Source organism: Lipophrys pholis, assembly GCF_963383615.2.
Source record: "Lipophrys pholis genome assembly, chromosome: 19".
Taxonomy (NCBI): Eukaryota; Metazoa; Chordata; class Actinopteri; order Blenniiformes; family Blenniidae; genus Lipophrys; species Lipophrys pholis.
The window spans coordinates 5,600,221-5,627,879 of record NC_137647.1 but is presented as its reverse complement, the minus strand read 5'-3'; the positions used below and the strand labels follow the sequence as shown (position 1 = coordinate 5,627,879).

Here is a 27,659-nt window from a genome sequence, read left to right as displayed (position 1 = left end):
TTCTTCTTCTTCTTCTTCTTCTTCTTCTTCTTCTTCTTCTTCTTCTTCAAATGAGCCACAGTATATTTGATTTTAAGCAATCTTATTTTCAATGCAACCATCAGCTTTTCCACAGATTTGTTGTGGCCCAGATTTGGCCCGCACACTTTGCTTCAAGATGCTTTTATTCATCTCATGAACTGTTTGGAGGGATGATCCTTTATTGGCTGGACCCGAGCCATGAGATAGCTAGAAGAATTCCGCATGTTATCCAAATTCGTCATGTTTTTACTGTTTGCTGTCTGGCAGATACCGATCAGATGCAAGCCATAGTAGCACCACACTTGTATTCTGTTTTTATCCTTGAATCAATTTGATACTACCTCAGACCTCCACCAAATCAGGACCACATTCCTGTTTTCGTTGGCTTACATCCTGTATCAATTTCTGATACAAATGTTTATCAGATGAGAGATACCGGAAAACCGCTGCACAACCACGTCAGCCAAAAATGAAACAAATAAAGAAATGAGAAATATATCTGGTGTTGGCAGTTCAGGTTAACGTGAACTCAAAATCCCTTAAAACCTCACAGAAGAAGAGAACAACAAATTAAATCGCTAAATTGTTGGTTAAAACTTGCCAAAATGACTCAGTTAAATGTAGCCACAGAAGTATCTTTTAGGGCATGTTGACACAAAGCAAGGGATTTGCCATAAATCTTGAGATGGTTTTCATCACAGGGTTTTCATCACAGGGTTATTGTTTGATAAATCAAACACTGTTGACGCAGCATTCTGTTGTGCCTCCTTATTTAGTCCTTTTCTACCAAAGATATTCTGCTCTTGTCAGAGGTGAGAAAGAACTCATATGAGAAATGTGATCTTAGTAAAAGATTGAGGACAACTGGGTTAGACTGGATGAGTCAAGCAACTTATCAGTCCTTAAAGGGGCAGTATCAAAAATGTAAATCCTTCTTCTGCTGTACTGTGCATAGCAGTGTTGAGTCACTTTATGGCCAGCCTGTTTATTGTTTTATTTTGTGTTTTTTTACTCTTCTTGTAGGTAAGTAGTCGCAGTGGTCCAGATTAGGTCCAGTTGGTCAATGAACTATACCACTCACAGACTACAATGCATCATTAAGTAGTAGCCAATTTGTCTCTTCAGTGCACAGACATCAACAGACACCATTTAGTTTTTACATTTTCTCAGATTTGTGTTTATGCTTTTATTAATTACGGACAAATATTGAATGTGATCAAGAAAAACATAGTCAGGCTATAACGGTAATGATTTATATTTCTGTTAAAGAGTTTTCATTGAACATTTTAGGGGTTTCTTTACCAGAAACAGATGTAAATTTTATAATCTCCACAAAAAAAGGTGACTACTTGTGTTCACCATACATGCAGTGATTCAGAAAGTAGATAGACCAAGTATTTATTACGGTTGAAAGGTTTGGGAAATTATTTCATCAGAACTTTTTGAAGAAATTGTCACATACACAGTAGAGCCATAAAAACTTCATTCAAGTGTGCTACTTATGTCGTTTTTGTGCAAATACCCAATTGCCTCAGTAATATATGAGCATCAGTTCATTCTCGGAGCAATGTCATTGATGAACAATATGCTGTGAGTGTACAGCAAGGGGGGTTGTTTGAGTTTGTTGTGCACGATCAGTTATCAGCAAGGCCGCAATTTGGTTATCGCCATGACAACAAAGGCCTCTCAGCAACTGAGCTACTATGTGATGATAGGTGTGGGCGGGGGCGAGTATCAGCTACTAACGACAAGTCCATTTAGATTCTTTTTCCGCTTCTTTTTCCGCAGAGTTCACAGCCCGTCAGACTGTGGTCATATGATGTAAAAATCATCTGAGCTCTTTCGACAGGTGTTTCTGTGTGGGGGTGGGAATGATCACGCACAAGTGTATGTGCTGAGCTTTTCGCTCATAGGTTCTCTGTGTGCAGTGTGTATAACGTTTGACAAAAGTGTTATGCTCCAGCAAGCATATTGGAGGCAAACTGTACGTCTGTGCAGGAAGTGGTCAATGTTTTGTTTGGTTGACTGAGAAGCAGACTTTTTAACGAGACGGGGAGGGGGATTATTTGTTTCGAAAGCCTCCATTTGTGCTTGAGCAGAGCTAAAGCCATCAGTCTGTGCAGCTTTATTGGCCCCGGAGAGAGACAAATGCCATCAGAGGGACAGAGACAGCGAGCCCTGCTCACTGCTCAGGTGGGACACGTTGCGAATCTATCAACTCCACTTGACAACTAGGTCACACACACACACAATCCTTCAGGGATCTGCCCCAATAGCAAATTGCAGAGACACATAGGAGCAGTTTCTGTCCATGCATAAGTGGAAAGTTAGCATTCAAGCATTTCCCCCCCATGTCTGCAGGGCCTTAGTCTTTCTTTTGTTTGTCTTCTCCTGCCACCTCCTCTGTTCCTACCCTGACACTGCACAGCTTGCATCAGTTCAGCCAGTCTGAATACAGCCTCATATACTTCTTTTTCAACTCACCTCAACCCACACTGCTAAGTCATCAGTGGGTTCACAGAATGAGAGCCCACTGTTTCCTGTGACAGTGACATTTAGATGCAAAGGAGAAAGTAAAACAGACAGCTGTTCTGTGCAAACAGAATATGCGCTCAATGAAATACTTTAACATACACAAATATATATATATATTATCCTCATGTATTTGAAATAGTAGTATCATTTACTATAGTAGACAAAATACTGGAATTTTCAAAAAAAAAAAATATAAAATGTGATCTCCAATAGTGTGTAAACACCACACTGGAAACAAGTAGACCAATACGCTGGATTTGGTGCTAAAAACCAGTTTGAGTGTGAAGAAAGAACTGAAATAACAGAGGAGGGCGGAACAAGGGACGCGTGCGTGCGTGCGTGCGTGCGTGCGTAGAAGAAAGTCTGGTCCGCGGGTCCAGTGTTGCGTTCAGGTGCGCCTCGCCCTCAGAGGGGGAAACTTTCTAAAGGCGGCCCAATGGATTATATCAGAGCAAAGGGCAGACATATACGAAAATATGGATAAGTTGCGCTCAAGTGAAGGCGCAGTGATGAGAGAGAGAAGGTGAAAACGCCCGCACACGGTAAGAAACTCGGAAGTGTCTCCCTTTACTAAATATAATCTGTTTTTCTATTGTTGCCTTGCTTATATCGGTATGACGCGCAAGCATGCAGCCCCTTGGGACTTTGTAGAAATTTAGTTACTTCTCAAAACTTTTTAGGGGAGTATATTTGGAGATCTCGTATAACATGTCAACTGCAAGTTAAAGGCGTCAGATGTTGAATGGTGATGAAAGGAAACGCAGTCAAAGAAAAACTAAAGTTAGTGACTATCTTTTCACAGTCAAGTGGCATTTTGCAATAAATAGAGCAATGTGTTGCAGTGGTGCGTGCGGTTTGGTAAGGTCATAAAGTAGGTCTTTAACTTCATTCTGACTTAAGATCACAGAATTAGATGAATTTATGTGTTACGTGTGCATCTGTATACTGTATGTATTTCTAGATAAGTGTGTGTATATTTGGATATATATTATTTATTTTGTGCATATATACTTTCATAAATAAATAAATATAGATTTATTTATTTATACAAATCATCTACAATGGGTTTATAAATGTTGAAATTATATGGGGGACAAAAGCTTGAATTTGAGCAGTCTTAGAGGTAGAAATGTCTAATAATGAGCACCGATTATAAAGTGAACAAATTGAAAAGAAGTGACCTCCCCAAAGTGCAGATTGAGTATAAATTGTGAGAGCTACATTTATGAGGCCAGTTCTCTGCCAAACTATGAAGACATGGCATGCTTGCTCAGATAATGGTGATCCAATTCTAATCTGATTTTACCATAAATGTTGTGGCAAATGTATTTTGAAACATTAAAAAACATGATCATTACAAATAAAGTACATCAGACTGACAAGAAGGATAACTAACATTAGTCAAAAAAATCTAAAAAAAATCAAGTAGAATTGGTTTCCAGTATTTGGGGAAAAAATGACTTTAAGCTGTACAGATTAAAGCTATACAATCATCTGCTGGTTGATAAAAAAAAAGTGGTCATAGCTTTAAGCGATTTGCCTAGTTTAAATTAGATTATGTATTTGGTGGCAGAAATCCTTATGGCTAATGTTTTTCTGTCAACGATATGTAATATGGGAAAACCCTTGTGAAAAATTTTAATCATTTCTTGTTTGACATTAAGAAAAATCATGCATGTTCAGATATACAAAGACAGCTACTGAGAATTGATGGTAAATTAACAAACGTAAACAGCGAAAAGAAGTGGCCCCCAAAACAGCCCTGGGAAACACTTCAGAATTGCTTCATTTTAAGACAAAATATTATGCTGCATTTTCAGAAAATCCATGAGCATGAGGTTCGTCTAACAAGTGAAAATGTCCACAAAAAATAAAATTGTAAAGTTAAGTATACAACATCTGTCATCATCTTTGTCTAAAAGTATAATCTTTTGTGTTAAGTTAAATGTTGAGCTGTTAAAGTTTGTGTCTTCAAAAAAATCCATTGGTGCAAAATGAGTATTTGTGCCCAAAACAACACTTGACTTAACCACAACTCTAGAAGGTGAGACTCTGTTGTTCTTGTGTGATTAAAACTATCAGCTGTCACATGCCTCTTTGTGCACTGCTGAACTTTAGAGTGACGGCATTTAGGAGGCAGTAAGACTAAAACAAAATATCTGCACACATGCAGCACGTAGTCTGAGATACTGACGTGCGGCTAAGCCACAATGAATCCATACTGCATGACTGTCCCTGCTGTTCGAGGGTCATTACAGGTTAAGATGTTTAAAAACTACACCGCTCACGCAACTCAAGCTCTATTGACGGTCATGCTGACATAGTTTGCAAACACTTTTTATCCTGTTTTGCCCTGTTTTATCTTCAGACATCTGAAAAACAAAGGTAAACACGAAAGCTTATTTTTTTCTCAACTCAACTGTCTCATCAGCACTTTCCACAACTGATGTAAGACATCATAAACAAACAGGGGGAAACTGTACCAATAACAGTGGCTGGTATTACCCCTATACGCGGCTGTCTTCATATATAGACAATGCAGGTGTTGTGCGAGCTGGCAGGTACGGCAGGGATGTGTCATTCAGACATGGCGTCACTGTGGCCAGAGCCCTCATGGACTGTCCTCAGCTTGCACCAACCAGGGGAGTATTTGTTTTCCATACAAGGATAGGGCAGCCGCTCAACACAGAGAGACTTAACCTGATACTGAAGGGAAATAAAATGGAAGTGAAATGTGAGGCTTTTTGTTCAGATTGGGAAAGTGGTGATGAGAGACGGAGCGATCCCAGCACTGATACAGTCTGAGTATCCCACCTTTTTACAAAGATGCTCTTCATATCTGAGTGCCTGGGGCATGACGTAAATCGAAGCGACACGAAAATCACTCACAACTGTAGGCCTGCAAGGGGAGAGGAGTGAAAGAAAGGATGAAAAGAAAGACAGTGTCGAGGGAAAGAGACTTGCTGACTGAAGAGGAAGGAGCAGTGAAGGCTTTGCAAGACTGAGATTTGTTCAGGAGTTGAAAATAAAAGCCGTTAGACAGCTTTTCAGGCAGAAAAGTGACTGTAACGATGAAAAGCCTATGGAATTGATAATGAACCATCGTTAGCGGTGATGGATTTTTATCAGCGAGCTGATGATGTGAGGAGATTTGAATTTATTAACAGGATAGAAACTTGGCTCTTCCACATGGGTTTGCCTTTCTTTCTTTAATTAGATTGATGGGACTGTTGCTTTGTACACTGGAGGCCTCCATTCAGAGTGAATAAAACCCTTGTCCCGTAATAGATGGTGAGGGAAGAACAAAAGGGAGAATAGTAAGAGTCACAAAAATAAATGCTCCGAGGCATTTTCATCTACTCTGTACTGGCATTGTAACTTTTATCCATTTATCCACCCACACAGCAGAAGCACTTCGCTCAGCCTATACTCACCCTTGAATTCAGCATAAAATTGTCTTTGCTGCAGAAATAACTGTGTGTGCCTGACTGTATATTCTGTTTTCACTTCTTTCTTTCTGTTTCTTATCATATTCGTACTATACTGCACTTCAGGCTTCTGTTGACTCTTACCTTTTATCATCCCCTCTCCTCTTTGTGCCTCTTAGGTTGGGGGGGACCTAATCTGTCTTTCTACTACCTATCCCATCCATCACACCACCTTCATCATTGTTTCCTGCTCCCGTCTCCTCTCCTCTTTGCTTTTCCTTTCCTCTCCTCTCCTCTCCTCTCCTCTCCTCTCCTCTCCTCTCCTCTCCTCTCCTCTCCTCTCCTCTCCTCTCCTCTCCTCTCCTCTCCTCTCCTCTCCTCTCCTGCCATGTCTGTGTCCATGAGGAACCCACCCCAGCGCCGCCGCTCCCTGGGCCCCGTCTCGCCCAAGCGCATCTACAGAAACCTGTCAGTCAGACTGAGGGGTGGAGAGTCATCTGTTGCAATGGCGATGGAACCCCCCAAACACATCAGCAAGTCTGCAGATGCTGTAAGATGTTCAAGGTGTTTTTTGTCTTCTTGAATGGTTTTCCTGAACTGTCAGTGATGTCTGTAGCTGTATGTAGTTTATGAAACGTAAAACATGCTGTCACTACAGTGTTACTGTACACTACTATAGTGTTACTTTACCTTTAAAGACCCCAAAAGGATGAAAAATCTCCATGTCTTTTTTCATTTTTGAGCTTGTCATTTATTTATCTCACCATTTATGCATTTATTTTTTCAAAAAATGATATTGACCTATCCTTTTTACACTTTAAATCCCCTCTTTTTCTCTTCATGTGCAACAATGGCAAATGTTTGATGACTCACCAGAGATAATTCAATAATTCTGCATTCAATAGAAATGCAAATGAATCAGCGCTGCTGCTTTTACAAAAACATACAGAAAACGGAAGAATTATATGGCCATAAAGATTCTATAAGTGGGAGTAATTATATAACTCTAATCTTATCTTGTTGAACATGGCAATGCCTGTGGTCTTGGAAGCGTTTTTGTATTTTTTTTTATTTATGTTAACATAAAATCTATCTTCCGTCACTCCAAAGTGGATCTTCGTGAATTTTTTTCTGCTCGTTGTCGTTGTTGTCTCAGTATTCCTCTCATGCTGTGACAATGTCACTTTGATTAAATCACATTTTGCTATTTACACAGCCTCTTGAATAATCAGATAACTCCAAAAGTCTAATAATAATCAGGTTTTTACTGTGTAATTAAATGGTCTCGGCATTTTAAATGATTCATCACAGTTTTGATGAAGAGGCAGTAAATGAACAAAAAGCAAACACTTCAATTGGGTAGTGTCTCAATCGAACGTCTTCCTGTGTATTGTCAAGTGGCTATATTACTACAAGAAGAAATATTCGTGGCTCGTATTAAACTCATCAATAATCTTGTACATGATGAGACTACATTGTAGGCAATTTAAAATACAGTGATAAAACTGCGAACTGAAGGTACTAATATTATAGTAGTGTCACTGTAAACATTATATTCAGCCTCCTCGTTACTTTGTGTCCTCACTGACTAAAACATCCTCCAGCTTGGTTTCTTTATGGTTGAAATTATAGGATGTTTGGACATATGTCCCATATCTGTATTCCAATAACCACGTAGCCTGCAGTGCTGTGTGGTAGAGGACACCGTGGCCTTTTCAATGATATTGGATCTGATTTATGAGCCTGTGGCTTAATAATCATATTTTATGGGAGCAAGAGGAGTAGGCGATTAAAAATCTTAGTTTAGGATGATTTAATATAGGTTTCAAGAAATTTCATGAGGCATCTTTGATATGAATAAAAGTGATTTAATTCCTAACACTAATGTCCTCGGTGGTGAACACAGATTGAGGGCAGAGACATCAGCTTTTTTATACAAGTTTCAAAAAACCTCAGGCAACAAGAGTAACTGGAATAAATTGATTTCCAGCAGTCAGCCATCATTTCTTTTCGGCCTAATTATGCATTACTGTCAACAGCACATCACAGTTTGTTTCTGTTGATTTACTTTGTGTTGTTTGGTTACTGTGATGAAAGGGTGACCTGTCCAGGGTGTACTTTGCCCTCAACCCATGGTCAAATGTTATTGATCAGATGGAGAATGATTTGATTAACTGTGTGTGTCAGGCAGCTTTCCAGACACTTGTATTCGTGTTAAGATGGTACATTAGGTTGTCTATTAAATGTGTGTATTTCAGAGGAGGCTTACTGTCAAAATGCTAACTTGCTTTGCTTGATTACTGCCTCAACTTTTTACCTTACCCCTACCTTGTATGCTTTAACTTTTTTTTTCCTCCCCCTCACCCTTTCACCTGCCTGCCCTCCTGTGGACAACCCCCTGGTGGCCCTGCATCCCATCTCCTGCTCCCCATCAGTACAAGACCTTGTGGGAGGCGGTGGAAAATGAGGACACTTTGGCCGTACAGAGCCTCCTGTCCAGAGATCACCCTGGCTGTGGAGGAGGTGGAGGAGGAGGAGGAGGAGGAGGAGGAGGAGTAGGAGGCGGAGGAGGAAGCGTGAGCATTTGGGAGAGAGGGGAGAAGAAAGAGAAGGATTGGGAGCTAGAGAGGGAGAAAGGTGTGAATAGGGTCAGCGAGCAGGGTCTGGTCCCCCTGGATGTGGCAGCACTTACCCATAATTCCCCTCTGCTCCATGTGCTGACGAAGGCGGGTGCCAGACACAACCCTGTGTGTAAGTCCTATACGATGAGCTCTCGTTCCCTTATGGGGATATGTACTCAGTTGATTGTAATAATATATAACATATAATATGTATATAATATGTAATAAACAATGATAACAGTTAATTGGATAATCTATCTATCTATCTATCTATCTATCTATCTATCTATCTATCTATCTATCTATCTATCTATCTATCTATCTATCTATCTATCTATCTAAAATACACATCTAATACAAATATGTATGTATAAGGGTGCACACACATTTTTGCATACACATAGTGTATGTAGAAGTACATGTGATGATGATGATGATGATGATGATGATGATGATGATGATGATGATGATGATGATACTATTATAATACTAATTGTAGTTTCCTGCATTTCCAGTGGTCCGGCCAGCAGAGTGGGCACTCAAACTGGATGCTCTAGTGTCTTTGGCAGGGAAGCGAGTGGAAGAGAGGAAGACAGAGTTTGTGAAGAAGGCTGGTACAGGGCCTCAGGCTCAAGCTGAAGCTCAGAGACACATCCGACTCTGGAGACTCAGGCTGCAACTGTACTGTCGGATGAGAGAGAACTTCCATAGCACAGGTCAGTGGTTCTGGGTCAGCTTGTGGCATTTTGTGAACTGGAGCTTGGGACACTCTAACTCAGTGTGAAGCGATTCTCTTTTCAGTTCACAATGTTAGAAATACTGGACTCTTGCCTTTAAACTCAAATGATGCCGGCCCCCCAAGCTATTTCATCATTGATGACAAAATCACAATGATCAGTGATTCAGCTCAATGTCTTGCTTAACTTTGAGTGAGTTCCAGTCTGACCTCTTGTAACTCCGAACTGGCCTCTTGAAAGTCTCCCGCTAGCCCCTTTCAGCTCATTCAAAATGCAACAGACTGCCTTGTCATCAGCATTTCCAAAGTCTCTCAGGCCCTGCACTCTCTCCTGTAGCTGCCGGTGGATACCTGCATTAAATAAAGCCTGGGTGCTGGTAGATATATAAGTGGAAGTACAAACCTGGAATACCTTCAAGGCTTTGGCACCACCTGTGTTGCTATATTAGACCTCTTGGCTTTTCATTCTCTGCTCCAACCTGCTCGAATCTTCATTTTGGCTCCCGACTCATTCAAAAGCTCCCTTTTTAGCCAAAATGATGCTATGATGTCCTCTCTGTACTCACATTAATTGCTCTTCATGAATGTCTTTGCTCTCATTTCATTTTTCTTAAAGCACTTCCAGTTATTTTCCCCCCTGCTGTTTTATGATCATAGTGTTATTGTAAGGGCAATGAGGCCACAGCTCTTCTTTCTGCATGCAGTGAAGTTAAATATACTCTTATTACAAAAATGTTGGCTACTTGCTTAAATTAAAAATAGAAATGTATTTCCGTCTCAGACCATGCTGACTTTCTGTAATCTGTTCACACCATTTAGGTTGAGCAAACTGTAAAATCCCTCTTGGCTTGACTCAAGAGCCAGAATACATCGTTGTAGAAACAGAAAATGTCTGGTTGTTGGTCTTTCTTTGTGGAGTTTGCATGTTCTCTCTGTGTTTGCCCTGTGAGGGACTGGTGATCTAGGTTGTGCATTACAATCATAGCTGAAGCAGTATGGAAGATTTTCAATAGTGAAATAACACAGAGCCTCTGTACTCTTCCAGTAGCATTAATTAGCTGGACGTAGAATCAAAATGATAAGATTTTTTTTTTTGTAGACAATAACTATGGAACGACGGGCTTTCTGTCACCCAGCAATAAAGCTGTCGTGTTGCGTAAAATAAACACGTTAAACACCGGAGTGTCTTCACATGTCTTATTCAGAGCTCCCCAGTCCTCCCTGCCATGTGTCCATCCTGGTAACCAGCACATCATCGCTGTTTGTGATGATCAAGGAGCCTGAAGGAAACAGCACGGGACTGATCACTCGCTACAGAGGTAGGTGGAGGATTGAAGAGTTGGGTTGGAGACACGCGGGTCATTTAGATGTGTGACAAACAATGTACAGATTCCTATTGGTTGAAAAAATGAATTGCTGTACATTTTACTTCATGGGTTCTGTATAAAGCTTCACATTAGTTTAGTCTCTCTATGTTTGCGTCTTAGTTGTACAGATGCATAAATGTCACACTTCACTGCCAAGGGTAGATTACGCTCAGGTACAGCGAGTTCCTAAAACTGTAAACACTCAAGTCTGTAGTTGTCCCTGATGGGAGTTGTGAGCAAAGCCAGAGAATAATCTGTCAGTGGGTTTGTTTTGTGTTCACAGTGGAATGGAGCACCTCAGCCAGCTTCAAACGCGTCCTCGGCTCAGCCCAAGTAACTGAGACCAAGAACCCCTCCTTCATCATCAAGGGACTTACAGCAGTAAGTCATGCACTACGTACACACAAACACACATTAGCATCCATAGACATCAATAGCAAAATCTTAAATTGCAGCTTCAGATACTAACTCACACTTGGTGCAGCAGCTGTCGACCCACACACAGTTTGTATTTAATGCATGCACCATTGTCAATCTACTCCACTGACATCACTTCCATATATGAACAGGCTTACTTTCACAGATGAATTAATAATGAGCCTTCCATGTGATTTATTAGTCCTGGGATGGAAAATTCATAAGGTTAATGTATGGCGGTTAAATTGTGGATTTGTGCATTTCCAAATACAGGGAGTGCATTACTTTGTGAGAGCGAGTGCCTACAATGTGAAAGGATGGGGTCCGCCTCAGTACTCCACTCCAGTCAGCGCTGCCCCCTCCAGTGAGTATCCAAAAGTCCAAAACTTTGATGAAATGTGGACATACTGCTCTGAAAAGGCTACATTCTCTTTCTCACTTGTGCCAGTGTAAAGCTTGATGTGAAAGAAGTGAAATCCATTCATGGCTGGTAGATTATTGAATTATTAAAACATGGAAGATTAAAGATGTCATTTTGAGTCAATGGACCTTGTTGAAGTGGCACTTCAAGTTAGAATTTTGCTCCACATCTTTCTTGCATGTCGACCCCCCCCCTTCCAATAAGCTGCTTTGCTAACGGTTACTTCCAACTTATAACAACATACATGTTCATAATATCAAAGGGTCCTTTTGATAACACAGTTTGACTCAAACCTCATGTCGAACTTGGTAGAGAGGCATGGTTGCAGCGCCTCAGAATGAATCATCAAAAATGTTCAGAGTCACTGCACACAGATGGTCGCTCACACGAACCCTCCCACTTCCTAAACACCAAAATAGAAAGGAGAAGCACTCAGGACGTGCCTGCAAATTAGTTCTTGATGTCTTGAATGATTTTCTCCTAATTGCACAAAGGCGGGAATGATGCTGTTTTTCTTTCTTGCACTGTGCAGGTTGGAGAGAGTGCATTGGAGTGAAGTCACAGTTCAGAAACCTTGAGGGTTTAGTGAAGAAACTGCTGGAGGACGCCAAAGAATCACATTACAGAGGATATTTCACAGGTGATAATGTTGCTCTTTGATGTGTTTTCCACAATTGCTGTAAATGTATTTGTTGCCGCTGAGGGGAGCTAATTTGCATAAACAGTTTCCTCAAAATGTTCCTATCTCTCCTGTAAAAGGAAACTATTTTACCTGTTTGGGTTATTTTCTGTTCTTGACCTTCACTGAAGTTCATTAATATGTCCTGAGGTACAGTAAGAAGATGTTATCTATCAATACAGCCTCTCAGTTAATCTTCTGTCTCATTCTAAATTTCTATTTTGTTAGGACGGGGCTGACATGAAGCATTAGGTGGTTGTAATTTGACACCAGCTGTTCCTGAAAGAGATGACAAACTAAGGATATCTGCAACATCAGATCATGCAACTCTATGCCAAATGTTGCATTCACTGGCATATTAATCCCAAGCGTTCTTAAAATATACATGAAGAACAATTCAGGTGCATTCATTATTAAGAAAGACACAAAAAATATGCACATAGAATTCACCATTAAAGCAATATTACTTTTGCTCTTGATTGTGTATTCCAACTTTATCATGCACTTATCTATCCACACACACATAGGGAAAACTGCACACAAGCCAAATCGCCAAGACTTGAACTAAGGATTTTCTCTCCGTGAGACTTGAGTGCAAACCACTACACCTGCAACGCTTCATGTACTAATAATGAAACAGATATAATAATGTTGGATTCCTTGCACATTTCTTGCACACTTTTCTGAAAGATTTATTTATTTATTCAGACGTTCTATTCAATAATAATGTTGCAGTTCTGTTAAGATTTTATACATTCTGATTGAAAATAACAAGAGAGGATTTCTAATCAGCATTTAAAACAGACATTCAGATTTGATTCTGTGTTATTTGAATTTAAATATAATTCATCTGTGAAAGGGCAATCCCTTGTTTTTATTCCATCATCATTACTGTTCATAGATGTGGTGTTAGCTATACACCACTTTACATCAGCAGCATGTACTGTTTGCATCAGTTCTATTCAATTCACTGAAATCCATTTTACTGCCTTCCTCCAGTTAAACATCTCATGTGTGGGCAGTGATTGTATTTCAAAAGATTAAGTGATATTCATCCAAAGTGAACGGCTTTTTTTTTTTTCCGGCTCTCCACAGAGAGCTCTAAGCCCCAAAGTCCCAGCAAGCGCCTGTCAATGTCTCGAGGCATCAAACAACTGTTCCAGTCGGCCACCAAGTTTGTCCGCCTCCTACAGAGGTAAAGTTCCACCTGTCTTGTCTGCTCTATTGTGCCTTGAGGGCATCGAGAGAAACGGTTGAAAAGTGAACGCGATTGCAGTGGTGTCGACTACAAAGTGCACGTCCATGCTCTTAGCTGTCACGGTCATTGAAAAGAGCAAGGAGTTACATCAAAGCTGCTGCGGCTTCAGAAATAGTGAAGAGATCTTTTTTCCACAGGATATTGTTTGAAGTCGCTGAACAGTGTTATGTTGCAAGTGACTATTAATTACTTCTCCAGTGAGCCACTGGACGCAGAATCAGTCGCTAATAAAGCATAAGAGAGAGGATTCTTGTGTGAATATCAGCAACAACATCATTTTCAAAATACTGCTTATAACCTAAATTGAATATGCAGAACCACAAACAATTTGCATGGCTGGAGACGACGCATCTATGTTCAGCTGAAGGTTTTCAGAATGACTAATGCTTGTGAAATTAATTTCCACGCCTTTACTTTGCTTCAGTGGCTATGGGCTGTTTTGAGAGTTGAAAAATCTCTGATGTTATATTTTTATCTGATAATACTAAGAATCCAGTGGGCAATGTCAAAATGAAATTGCCATGAGTCCATGAAGACGTTGATTTTTTATATATTTACGAATTTCCACCCAAGAGCAATGATTTTGTGGTTTCCTATCATTTTACAGTTTATATTAATTTGTTGACGTGAGACTAGTTTTTATTTGCGATATGGAGCATTAGTGCGGTGCTCAATGTTCTTTGTTTAATGCTTTATTTCTGTTTGATGTACCTCATATTGATCTCCTCAGGGGTGTGTACTTGGCCACGGTGTTCTACCACAAGGAAAATATCCTGGTTACAGCCGAAGATCAAATCCCGCTGGTGGAGATCCAGTGCTGCTCCAACTCCATCACTCAGGACTTCCTCTGGTTTGCTAAGGTGAATTCAGTCAATACACACACTTTCTGTATATATCCAGCTTCAGCAATTACTCACAAATAATGTAACTGTAGGATGCATTGAATGTACATAAAAGTTCCTCTTTTAAATGTTTATTGCATCATTCAAATGAGTGCCTCTATGTCTTTTAGTTGTCCTGTGCTTGGCATCAAGTCCCATGGCTGCAGCAGGGCCTTTCCTCTGCTCACTCGTCTCCCTCCTCCCTCCTTCAGAACAGGCATAACATTTTAAGAGCTGTTTCCCAGCTGCAGGTAGGAAGTTAAGCAGCTTACCTTCAGATAAGAAGCATCAAAATGGGTTAATTGCTATTTTAATTACCTCTTTACATGTTTTTCTCCTCCTACTTTTCCTATTTAGGCCAGGCTTGCCTTAATCAGGCTACGTACCTGTGCTGACAGAATCTGTGTTTTGCTACGATAATCCCCACTATCCTCATATTTATTCATCCTTCCAATTTCTGTTTTGTCTTTGCCACTTGTTCTGCTGTCAGTCCTCTCTGGGAACAGTGGACCTGGGACAGGTGTACTATGAACCACTGAAAGACCGGCAGGGAAACGTACTGCTCGTGACTCTGAAGGAATTCCCAAGCCCTCCAAGGTGAGAAAGAGTCTAATGTTAGATTGCGTTTATTCTTAATACGGTTAGATACAAAGCTATAAAATATGACACAATCTGATACAATACAATACAATTTGTTTCAAGATGATATGATACAATTTATTGTTTTATGATGCATTATATACAACATTATAGGAAATGATGCAATTTCATATTAAATGATAAATGAAAGATGTGATACATACAGTGTTATTTAATTACAGTACAATACCCTACATTGCAAAATGATATGATACAGCATGTAATGTGACATTATGAGGGATGATACAATATTATACAATAATATATATACCTTTTTGTTCCAAATGAAGATAAAAATTCAGCCACATTGTAACACAAATATAACAGACGAAACCTATCTCATATAAAGCCTAACATTAAACAATTGAGAAATTGATTCGATATGTATATATCTTGAAGAAATTCTTCACCTCTTCTTTCTATTTTAAAGACATTTGGTGATATCATCACTCAGCTAATCCCACTGACACATCCTAAAACCTTTCATAAACTTAAAATCAAGCCGCTCTGCTTTTATCAGCCAGCAACATCTGAATTTATTTTACTTGGGGGACAGAATAGCTTAATATGAGGCTTTGTTTTAGCATTGGATTGCTGGATGATATTGTGAGGTTGTCTAACCTGTCAGTCGGCTCTGCTTGTTGCTGCGCAAGTTATTACTTCAAGAATTAATTAAGCTTTCTTATCGCCGGTTCCACGTGGTTACGTTCTCTCCCGATTCATCTGCTCTAGCCCTCCTGACCCTCCGCTCCACTGGATGCCTCTGACCCGTCTGGAGAAAAACCGCAGCAGAACTCCGCTGCTGCCCGAGCCCACCGCCATGGACATGCTCTATGAACAGCTCAAGGTGACCCCGAGTTGGTGTTTATCTGACAGGGAAACTGAGTTTAACATCAGTGCTGCTGAGCTATAATTCTAACTCCTACGTTAGAATCACTTTAGCACGCCCAAATGAAATTAGAGAAAAGTCCATTGGCAATCACAATAACACGAGAGTCATCCAGACATTACATCTTATTACCACTGAGCACCCTGCTTGTTTCTTTCTGTTTGCCAGGAGAAGCTGTCCTTCCACAGGCACAGCACCCAGTGGGCGCAATCCGGTCTGTATGTGGGCATCCTTAAGCTCTGCAGTTCTGTGGAACAGATCAGGGTCCTGGTACCCCAGAGGCTCCCAAATCTGCTCTGTCACACCCGGGTCCGACACAACGCTCACGTCTCCAGGTAACACAGTTTGATGCTCGGTGCCGACTCCTACATTTACTGTGCTCTTATTTTTTTTCACCTTCACAATTGTACAACAATATCAAAATTCCAGCTTGTTACGTGCAATTAGCAGTTAACAGACGTCTGCTCATAACTTTACCTAAACTTTCACAACATTGCTGGTCTCATAAGTCACATTTATTATTCCTTTTTAGGCCTTTTGAAGCAAATCTAAACCCTACAATGTGTCATCTAGGAAACCATGTAGTTGAAACACGTAATAGGAAAACGAAAAAGTTGTATCTGCTTTTTTTGTTCAAAGTTAAAAGAAAAAATTAAAACTAAACAAACACATACAATTGTAATCTAGTTACATTTTGTGTTCTTCCCCTACATGGTAGTTTGATCTCATCACCCCTCATTTTATGGCTCCAAAAGTTGTGGAAAGTTTATGGTGTTTCACCTCCCATGTCTTTCCTCAAGTGACCAGGCGTATCCACAGAACCTATATTGCCCATCTGTCACATTCTCCTACCAGTATAACTTTGCTCCTTGACTTTCATTCATCCGCTTCCCATCTGTTGCTTGTAACACCCCTCACTAAATTGTCCCCAATAACAATAAAATGGAATTTACATGCCCTGCTGTGTTTCGTTAACTGTGTTGTAACTGTGTGACAGAGAGGAGTGGACATGGCTCCAGAGTCACGTTTACACTGCAAACAGCGGCAGCGTTCAGAACCTGCTGAGCGGCGACGACGAGAGCTTGATGGAGAACAGCAGCCTGGTGGATTTCGTCAGGTCCCTGAGAGCAGCCGTCGCCCATCTGCTGACAAAGCTCAACATCCCCCTCTACAGGGTAAAGAAAAAGAAAAAAAAGCCCCAATCAGCCGCCTTTAAACACTTTCCCCATAAATATTATAAAATGAATTATTTAGGAAGGAGAAGACTCCTCCTGACCAATTTGCGTTGCACTTATGTTGTTTGAACACTCTCATGGATCACTTTATGAGCCAAAACTATTCAGGCTTCCATTACATTTCCAGCACCAACAGTGTGAAATGTCTTTATAGTACCGCTGTGTCTCTGGCAGGCCTATCAATACGGCGTCTACACCCGGGAGCTGCTGCAGTTCGGAGAAAAACTGTCCGTGCTGCTGCTGCTGCCCCCCAGTGAAGACTTCAGCTCCAGTTACTGGCCTCTGGTGGGGACCAAAGAGCCCGGCCTCACCATGCCTCTGCAGATCTTCGAGCTGGGTCAGTGGAGAACTGTAATTGCACTCGATCTGTCTTGACAACTGACACAAACGAGTGGAATTGAATGACTGAGCGGGTATGGGAGTGAGTAAGCGGAGGAGTGATTAACTGGGGAAGTTACACCATTTGTCAGCCACACGCTACGTGCCAGTATTTCCAAATTCAAAGCCCTCTAGCGCTTTCTGCATGGCACAGCCAAAGACTGGGTTTTAACTAGCTTTGTTTAAGCACTGCTGAGAAAAATAACCCACAAAAGGGAGGATGGCTACTGCAGAGCTCAAGGTTGAACGTTGCAAATTGCAAATTAACCCGCCCAAAAAATAAACGCCACCAGTTATCCTGTGTCTGTGGGTTAATTGTCTATTTATTCCTGAATTACTGCACAATATTTGTCAAATGGGAGTATTTATTATCAAACTCTCTGTTTTTTTTCTTCTTGTGCAAATGTCAAATAACTCAATGTCGAATTCCAAGTATTCTTTTCACAAACAGGAACATTTTTGACTTTTGATTGAACTGGTGAAGCCGTAAAATGAACATTCAGTGCAGCTGACTACCAAAAATCTCCATCAAAACATTTTTAACATTATTTGAAATAAGTAAATGTGCTAAAGAAACAATACCACAAGAGATAGGTAACATATGTCCTGTTATAATGCGATTTCGTGATCTCTTTACCAGGATCATTTAAAAAGTCCGATCTTTAATGAAACTAAAGGAGTTAGTCATAAAGCACACTGAGATACAGTTCCTTAGCTCTTTTATTGCTTTTCTTTCCCAATTAGTGATTTGATCATTTATATCAGCCACATGTTGGGTTTTGTTTTTACTCCCTTTTAAATCCATCTCTCCTTCTAACCTTTCATGAAAAATCCCATTAGACATGTATGGTGAGGCCTAATGAGCTCCGAGAGCATTTCCCCCAGCTTCTTTGATGTGTGCCGTAATTTGCCTTTTCCTCAACGACCAGTTCACTTCTGGACGTACGAGCGGGACTTCCTCTCCCAGTACTGCCAGGCCTGGGTGAGACTGGAGCTGGACACTCATCTGGCCCAGCAGGCTCTGCGGGAGGCGCTGGACACTAAGGAGGTGCAGGAAGCCCGAGAGCGACTCAACCACATCACTGAGCTCTCCCACGTAAGATCATCCAAATCCATCAGGGAGCTATTATGCTTATTTTACAGCGATCAGCTGCAGTGTTGAGTATTAACAGTAAATGAGGCCATTGTGTCAAATAATGAGGTCAACCACAATTTGCCCTTCCCCTTTTTCTTTTGCCAGATAGTGTCATCCTCGTCTCTCCTACATACTGTACATGACCAAACAAACTGTCTTTCTCCTTATTCTTTCTCCTGTTCATTCTGATCACTCCTAGTGAAAATATCACTTACACTACACTATATTGAGCTACTTGAATAAAAGGAGGAAAACTTAAACATGGGGTGTGTTTGAAAATAGTCATAAACTGTCTCTTGCATCAGCTTTATGCATTTAAAATTCATATGGAATCATTGTTTTTTTTTTTCTTTTCCCCATTTCTTTTGTATTTTAAATTTAAAATCATTTCTATACATGTGCACAGGCTCCAACTGCGAGTAAGAGAGACTTAGCCAAAGTAAAAGAGCAGTGTTTACTCGTATTCAAAATTTAAAGCTGTCATGTTGTCACAATAGTTTTGTGTCTTGTGTACCTTTGTATTTTGTGACAGTCATCAACATGCTATTGATTGTCAGCTGTTTACACTTGACTTAGACCAGGTTTGCCGAAATAGTCACATATTTCTTTTTATGATCATATGCATCAAGCATATCAGCATCTGACAAAAAAATTTTTTTTATCAGGTGTCACATTTTAAGTACTCCGTGCTATTTGCAGCAGTCTCACCTCTTTGAAAAGAAAAGCTGATTTAATGATTGACATTCCCTATTTCAAGCTATTTCTGAGGGCCTAATTAAAGAGCCAACATAGTATACTGAAGGATTTTTAAAATTTGAATTATGAAATTCTACTCTTGGCAAAATACATAGAAGGAAAACACTAAAGATGATTCTAATAGGCCCACTTTTAAAAGAGAATAGTGAGCAGTGCTGCATTTTGAATTTGACTCAGCTCTGTTTAAAAATCTTTTTTAGTTGCTTGTTCTATGATTCATGTAGATTTAATGAATGAGATGAATAAGAGACGAAGGTTTTTACTGGCAGAGGGTATTTGATGAAAGTTTCAGTGCCTTTTTTATTTTTTTTTTCCCCTCTCGTAGCGTCTGGAAGTGGTCTGGCGGGACGCCCGCTGGATTATGGACTGTCTCCAGTGTGTCCGGTCCAAACAGTGGGTGGGAGCGGTGCCTCTCGGCCTGGTGATGGGAGGAGACCCTCCGCCGTGTCCCGACGGCGAGGAGGAGGAGGAGAGTCTGACCACAAGGTTAACATGGCCCCATTGGATGCAAGCACAGAGGTCCATTACAGGTACACTGATGAAGATGTAGGCGACAACCATTTCAAGTTGTTCTTTCCTGAATAAATGCAAAAATCTGCATTCACGTGTTTTAACTGGATCACAAGAGACACAAAGAGTTTAAAAATAAATAACAATGACCTTGAAACATTAACAATGACTCATTTAAAGCTGAATTAAAATGCACTTTTTTACTGAAACAGCGGGACTCTTAACAGTCGTATTTTCCTATTCCTTGTCTGATAAGGATAGATGTTGAGGCTTTAGTTAAAATTTAACGATAAGCTTCTTACTGTCTGGTGACAAGGACAGTCAATTTAAAAAGCCTCACCAAAATGTGTGATGTTTCTTATAACAAAAGGCCTGATTCGCTCATAATAGTGGAATAGTTTGAATAAGGCAATTTATCTTTTGAGCTTAGTTGTTCAAAAAAAGCTTTTTTGTTTTCAAGGTAAAAAAAAAGAAGCTTTTATACATTTAATCCATTTAGGGCATGTAGCTAAAGTACTTTGTAGTAAAGCTTGAGTGAAAGCGGGATTATGATAAATGCCGTGTATTAGGGACTTTATAGCAGTTCATTTTTTAAAATAAGATTACTGTAGAGTTCTCTCTAATTTGACAGGGGCTGTGGCTTTTATGAGAAAACAGGATTTGACATGGGTACTTCTCAAAACGTGAACTCCGATGTCGTTAATGATATCAAGGAAATTAAAAGAACTACCAGTATGCAGAGACAAAGACGATAGTACCCATTTATACGTAATCATGGTGTCTATCAGGATCTCTTTAGTACATCCATCTAGTCAACAGCATAATTTATCATAATTTAACAAGAACAACTGCCAGATAATGAAAGTGATCTCTGAAAATTTGTTTAAAAGCACTTAACTCCATTGTATGTTGTTTTCAGAGTTGTGAAATGTGAAATCTAACCAATTCCAGTCAGATAGAAAGAAAAAATGCCTCAACAATAATACGATATAATAATGATATGCTTGCTATATACTTACTAGTTTAATATGTAATTATTTATAATATTTTGTTATTTTAATGGAATTTATATATAATTAATATCCTGTACATTACATATATTTAATACTTGAATACATTTTTTAGAAAATTGTGACATGGAGATCAACTAAAAAATGTCTTTCCTTGTTTTTCCTCACAGAGAGTTCACCCGGCCCCCCAAACGTTGTCACTGCCGAAGTTGCCAGTCCCGCAATCCCTGACATCCCTGAGGAGGCTGCGCTGGTGCTGATGGAGGGTGTGGCGAAGGGCGGTTACCCGGTAGACATTTCCGCTCAGTCGACCGCCGACCTGACGAGCATCGGCCAATCGGAACTGGTGTGTGCGAGCGCTCTGATCGAGTCCGGGCTGGAGCCCGCCGCCGTGGCACAGCTGGAGGCGGGCTTCACCGTTTTGGACTCGCAGGAGTCCTACAACACGGAGCAGGAGTTTCCCTCCAGCATCTCGGAGGTGATCCGGCCCATGGAGATGGCAGAGCTGGTGGACATCTTGCCCACACTGAGTCTCATTGAGGAGGAGCACGCCAGCGGCCCGTCCACGCCCAATGTCATGGACATGCTGGAGAGCTTTGGACTGGGGATCATCGAAAACAACCAGTTCTTCAACTCGGACCCGGTCGGTGACGCCGGGCGCCAGTCTCAGGCCGGCTTGCAGTACAACAACAGCTGCAGCAGCTTGGGCGAGACGCACTGCGAGAGCGCGGTGAAACAGGGACAGGATGTGGGAGATGTCCATGTAGCAGTTAATGAGACGAACGGGGGGGCGCCTGCTGTGAGCTGGGATTCCCTTCAGGGGGAGACAGATGCTCAGCAGGCTCCCAGTCAGGGAGCATGTTTCCCTGTGAGGAGCCAGGTGGAGTGGGACAGATCCTCAAACACTTTATCTTGATGTCACCTCTAATGGATGGAAGTTCATCAAAAAACATGCTCTGATTTCCTGCATTAGTGAGATACATTTTTACCCTTAAAGCTTTTTTTGGTTTCTCTTTTTAATTACCTGAATATCCTGAACAGGCAGAGCAGACGTTGGAATCTGGCTCACTGCTGGGCACACGAGTCCCCTGTTTGCAGACTCTGCTGCCAGCAAATCCATTTCCAAACATGAATAAATTGTGGTTTCACTGGTAATGGTAGTATAATAATCTCATTTTTAAGCACATTTGAGTAGTAGTTATCATTTGAACTACTTTGAATTATTTAAATCACTGAGTATAATTCAGGGTAAAACAATATGAGATGCCGGTTGATCAAAATATTAGATGTGCTTGTCATAAACTAATTGGTCACAATTTGACCCTCTGGTAATGAGGATGACATATTTGATTCTCATTCCTGACCGAGAGCTTTAAGTCAGGGGTGTCACACTCCTTTTACTTCAGGGGCCACAGACAGTACAATTTGATCTCAAGTGGGCTGGACCAGGTAATAACAGCATTAGAATATATAAATAACGAGAACTCTAAATCAATCTTTGTTTTATTGCAACAAAATATTAATATATCTTTAAGACGTTCATATTTAAGAACCTGTCCTTTATAGCGCATGACAAAAAGAACTGCTATTTCAATAATATGCCTGAGTTCTGTATCTCGATCCGCTGTGAGAACCGTACAAATATTCATTTAGAATAATACCATTTCATTTAAAAAATATTTATGGGTATTAGTTCTAAATGAACAGGATGTGTTGCCATAGAAAATAGTTTATGTTGTGTTTCTGGGTTCAAACGTAAATCTGTAATTCTGAAAATCAAAGACCAAGTTATTTATTCCAATAGAAGGCAATCCCAATAATTTCTTCTTTTTTTTTTGGTGAAAATGAATCTTGTTAATTTAGAAAACAGCATTTTTTTTCCTCTTATGTGAGTCAGATTCACTTCCATAAATATACCAGCCTCCATCAAGTCATTTTTAGTAGTTGACTGCATCACATTTAATTTATGGATGAATAATCCCACTTACACTCTTCTGTTTTTAATCCTTGATAAATCTTAAAAACATTAGATTATAGTTTTGTCGTCCAGAGGTGATGAAAGATGGCCATGGAGTGAATCAGTCATATTTTCAATGTTTTCCTCCTTCAACAACCTGAATCTAGTGAGTCCATCATCACCAGGCTCTGCAGAAGGCCTGATCATTAAAACCACATGTACTGGGACGGTGGCCCTTCAGGACCAGGATTCAACATCTCTACTCCAGACGCAACTGCATCTAAAAGTAAATACAAAGAAAGACTTGACGAGTTATTATTTTTGCACATTTCTAACCCGTAGTTCATATTTTCTAACTTTCAAATGGGAAAATGTACCTATATTAGCAGTTGAACGCCCACTACAGCATGGAGACCTATAGTGCCGCTTCAGGGAGCAATATAAACTAACTTCGTGGAGAATTCAGCCAAAGGGAAGCATTTACATTGGAATCTACAGAAACTTCCACTCTTGGCTTAATTTATTTTTTTGCCTGTGTAAACATTTACGACTCAATATTACAATTTACCACCTCAATCCAAGCGCTCTTTTGGCAGATGTCTATTTTCAGCAAGGAAACCTTACTACAAGTAGGAAAGTAACTAAATGAGCGCTGCAGGAAAGGCAAACTAACATACTCCAGTAGTCTTATTACTACATCTTATTTTTGATCTGTCCACAATTACCTACTTTGTAGAACATGTACGGTACGTAGCAGAAGATGTGTTGAAGACTGTGCAGTGAGTTCACAGCTTTGGAGGAGATAAGGCTTTGTGTCTTTTGCACCTGGGTATTTGTAACAAGTATTTGTGAGCCTCTTTACTGCACGTGGTAAGTGCAGGCATGTAATGCAGCGAGACTGAAAATGTGACAATGAAGTGAAACAGTTGATTATGACAGCGTCGTCGTTCAGCCCAGTGCTTTCAACCGAAGTCGGCGTAGGACTTTTCACAGGACTTTCATTTTGATTTCGTTGTGTGTTGCCACAATTGCTATGGATTATGGAAATATATACTAGTGATGAAATAAATACTTTTCAGGCTGTTGCATCTTTCTGTGTGAAGTTTGCATGTTCTCCCTGTCCCGAGGAACTTCAGTGTCTTTTGACAATAACAAGATAGTGCGTGTGTGTGTGTGTGTGTGTGTGTGTGTTAGCTCTATGATGGACTGGGAACCCGTGGAGAGCCCAGCATGCCCAAGCTGACAGCTGTCAACACTCTTGTCCTCGTTTGATGCCGCCTCACCCTTCAGTCTCTGTTGCAGTTCCATAAATCCATCACGGGGACGTCAGGCAGAATGTCATCAAGCCAGAGTGTCTCTTGATGATCGCAAAAATGTGTAGTCACACAAAGGTTTAATCAAAACACACAATCACACACTGGAGGTATTTGGACGGCTGCATCGGCTGCATAAAAGACAATCTTTTGGACGAATCTGCTGTGAGGTGTCTTTGTAATTCTTCTTTGTCCCAAGAGAGATGATATGATGCGCCAACAGTAACAGATAAAGTGCAATTAAAAGTAATGATTAAAGGTTCAAAGTTCTAGAAAACTTTAAAACAAATTCTGACTAATGGTAATCACTTGTAAAAAAAAAAATTTTAAATCCTCTGTAAGACGTTTTCTCTAAACTGAGGCCACATCTTCCTCTAGTGGCCAAGGTTTGAAATTACAGTATGATGCATTTATCATGTTTTTTAATAATGTGGCCAAAGAATTTTTTTTTCCAAGTTTTTTTGTTTGTTGTTTTATAGCGCTCTTAATTAAAGAAGCAAACAAATATTTGTATAGCAGTAGCTTTTCAAAAATAATACTCTGCCTGACAAAAAAACTAAAAGAATTCCCACCTATTTTTTTTATGTCAACAAAATGGTCATTCAGTATATTCAGGTGGTCACTTGACCTCATTGTTTGGGCTCAAAATGTTGCAGAACCAACTGCAGCAACCTCAGATCATTGCACAAGCTCTTTTTTTTCTGATTAGTCTTTTGTTTTTTGTTTTTTAGGGCTACAGAGTTGTTAAAACCCTAGAGTTCCCTTAGCTTTGTGCAGGTGGAAATGCTCTTACTTTCACTGTTAATCAGAGCTCTGCGGTCTACTGTTGTTTCTCTGCTGGATGCATTGCCAATTGTTTGACCCTTCTCAAACAGACCAACAGCTTTTCCACTGCTGGATGTGTCTTTCTACGTGGTTGTTTAAGTGATGAAAAGCTGCTCACTGCACATGTAGGGGTTAAATAACTTGTTGCCAGCTGAGTGACCATCACCCATGCAGTAATTATCCAATAGGAGGCTCTTACCTATTTGCTTAGTTAAATCCTGGTGTCTTTTGTTGTTTGGCCAGGCAGTGTAGAGTATACTGCCATGCTCTGGAATACCTTTAACACACCAGCACCAGGGATTTTCTTTCCCTAACTGGTTCTGAGAAAGATTATGGTTTTCATGCTTGACATAATGCAGTTTTGTCTTTGACGCAATGGGTGCAACCAGGGAGATAAATTCAAAATATATATCAAAGGGTCAGCAATGTTTACCCCACAATATGTCTGTTTACTGTTGGCTAATCAACTATGATTTAATCTGTTTCTACTGAACATACAGAACCGTGTTAAGGTGATAAAAGCTCTTTCACTTTTTTTTTCTCCCCCCAATACGTTTGTCATTGGCACGGGGGTGTTACAGATAAATCTAATTGAATTGTTGAACGGCTATATTCTTGGTTCTCTGCTCACATCTGAACTGATCTAAACTCACAATGGAGTCTCTCGGTGCAGATATACGGCATGAATATATTGATTTAGATATCTAATTTATTCATTCATGTGATAATTGTAATAGTAAACATTAATTTACTAAGCTTAATTTCAGAGTGTATTTCATCATATTCTTGTTTGCAAGATTATATAGGAAGGAGACAGTAGTAAAGTATTTGTTTTTTACTTGGTATTACTTTAAATTGATCCTATTTATATATATAAAAAAAGAGGTGAGAACATGAAATCCGAACTTGAAACCATTATGTATTTAATTTTATGTTTAGTTTAAGTGAGTGTAACTCGATAATAAACGGTATTGTGGATATTTACTGCCCTCTGGTGGCCACCGGCTACAACTACAATATCAAATCGTTCTTAATTTCCGAAGTAAGTCATGATTTGTAAGATGATAAAAATCGGTGACCAGAGAGGTATTAACTAGCAATGTCGTTAATTGCCACATCAGACTTCACTATATAATAACAGTTTCGGGGTTACAGACTGCATGAAGGTGTCAGGATCCAGCCTGCAGCTGCACGGAGGCGTCCTGCGTTTTTGTAGGAATAATTACAACCTGGAGGAAGAAACCGCATGAATGGTAGCCACAATACAAAAACATTGAGGAGAATCATCATTTCCCACTAGCAGTCAGCTGATTTTCACATCTTCTCTGGCAGGATGTCGGCGTCTGAAAATGCTGCGTCACCTGCAGGTATGTGGATTACATTTATACTCTCTACTTGTGTGATCACATATAGATACTACCTCGAAATTTTAAATGGATCGCTGTTTTGTGTTAAATCAAACAAAATTTTATTCAATACATTGATTTATGGTTTATTTATATGATATATTACTGCAGTCAGTATGTCAAATCATTTCAAGGTGATTCATATTAAAGACGTTCTGTGACTGTGTGCAGGCAGTGAAGGACGCCCCCCCTCTGAAGAAGCTGGACCCCTGACGATTGTTCTTCTGGGCAGGACCGGGACAGGAAGAAGCTCCTCGGGCAACACCATCCTGGGCCGGTCTGCCTTCTGGGTGGAAGTGTCCCCATGTTCAATAACCACAAGGTGCAAGAGACAGAATGGGACAGTAGACGGGCGAAGCGTCTCCGTTATCGACACTCCAGGGTTCCTCCACACGCAGATGTCCCCTCAGGAGCTCATGGACGAGGTGGGAGAGTCTGTTGCCTTGACCTCTCCAGGACCACACGTCTTCTTGGTGACCCTGCAGCCCGGTCGGTTCACCCAGGAGGAGAGGGAGGCCCTGGGGTGGATCAAGGCTCGGTTTGGACCCGGAGCCACCAGCTTCACCACGGTGCTGTTCACCTGGGCAGACCAGCTGCGGGGCAAACGCATCGAGGACTTCCTGGAGGAGAGTCCTGAGCTGTTTGAGTTTGTCAGCAGCTGCCACGGAGGGTATCAGACCTTTGACAACACAAAGGAGAGTCCAGAACAAGTCCAGCAGCTTCTCAAGAAGGTGGACAAGCTTGTGAGAGACAATGGAGGCAAATGCTACAGCGGTGAGATGTTGGAGGAGGCTGAGAGTGCTCTGAGGGAGGCACAGGAGAAGATCCTGGAGGAACAGAAGGGGAAGTTCTCTCACAAGGGGGCTGAAGGCAAAGAGGACGCCGCCGCTGGTTTAGAAAGAAGCAGGAAGGTGGATGAGGAGGAGAGGAAGAGAGCGGAGAAGCTGTTCTGGTGCGAGTTGGTGACGGCGCTGGGGAAGGGTGCAGCAGAGGGGGCCGGGATCATGGGGAAGGACAAAGGGAAGGGGAAAGCAGTGAAGAAGGTGAAGGTGGTGGAGAGAGCGGCGGCTCTGGCGGCGTCGCCGCTCTCCATCTGTTCGGCCGCCAAGGCGGTGGGTGGTGCAGTGAGGGAAGGAAGCAAAGTGCTGTTTAAACACAGAAAGACTCTACTGCACTGAGAGACTGATAGGTGGGGACATTTCTAAATGTATTCATTTAAAAATATTTTCACAAGGGAATGCA

General features: G+C 40.7%; 2 protein-coding genes across 2 annotated transcripts; both read left to right on the top strand.

Moving 5' to 3' along the window:
* Positions 1 to 2,965: 2,965 nt before the first annotated feature.
* Positions 2,966 to 23,954, top strand: LOC308124529 (ankyrin repeat and fibronectin type-III domain-containing protein 1). The gene is made up of 19 exons (XM_080487581.1): positions 2,966 to 3,098; positions 6,111 to 6,534; positions 8,420 to 8,735; positions 9,121 to 9,321; positions 10,547 to 10,660; positions 10,992 to 11,089; positions 11,399 to 11,489; positions 12,079 to 12,186; positions 13,321 to 13,420; positions 14,214 to 14,343; positions 14,496 to 14,615; positions 14,855 to 14,961; positions 15,736 to 15,850; positions 16,061 to 16,227; positions 16,890 to 17,067; positions 17,302 to 17,464; positions 18,435 to 18,601; positions 19,722 to 19,926; positions 21,087 to 23,954. Exons 2-19 carry the CDS (start codon positions 6,373 to 6,375, stop codon positions 21,830 to 21,832), a joined length of 3,288 nt encoding a protein of 1,095 aa, XP_080343707.1. The 5' UTR covers positions 2,966 to 3,098; positions 6,111 to 6,372; the 3' UTR covers positions 21,833 to 23,954.
* A 2,390-nt stretch (positions 23,955 to 26,344) lies between these two features.
* Positions 26,345 to 27,595, top strand: LOC308124293 (GTPase IMAP family member 6; the record flags this gene model as incomplete). The annotated part of the gene is made up of 2 exons (XM_080487216.1): positions 26,345 to 26,378; positions 26,589 to 27,595. The coding sequence occupies 2 exons, from the start codon at positions 26,345 to 26,347 to the stop codon at positions 27,593 to 27,595; spliced, it is 1,041 nt and encodes a 346-aa protein (XP_080343342.1).
* Positions 27,596 to 27,659: the final 64 nt, after the last annotated feature.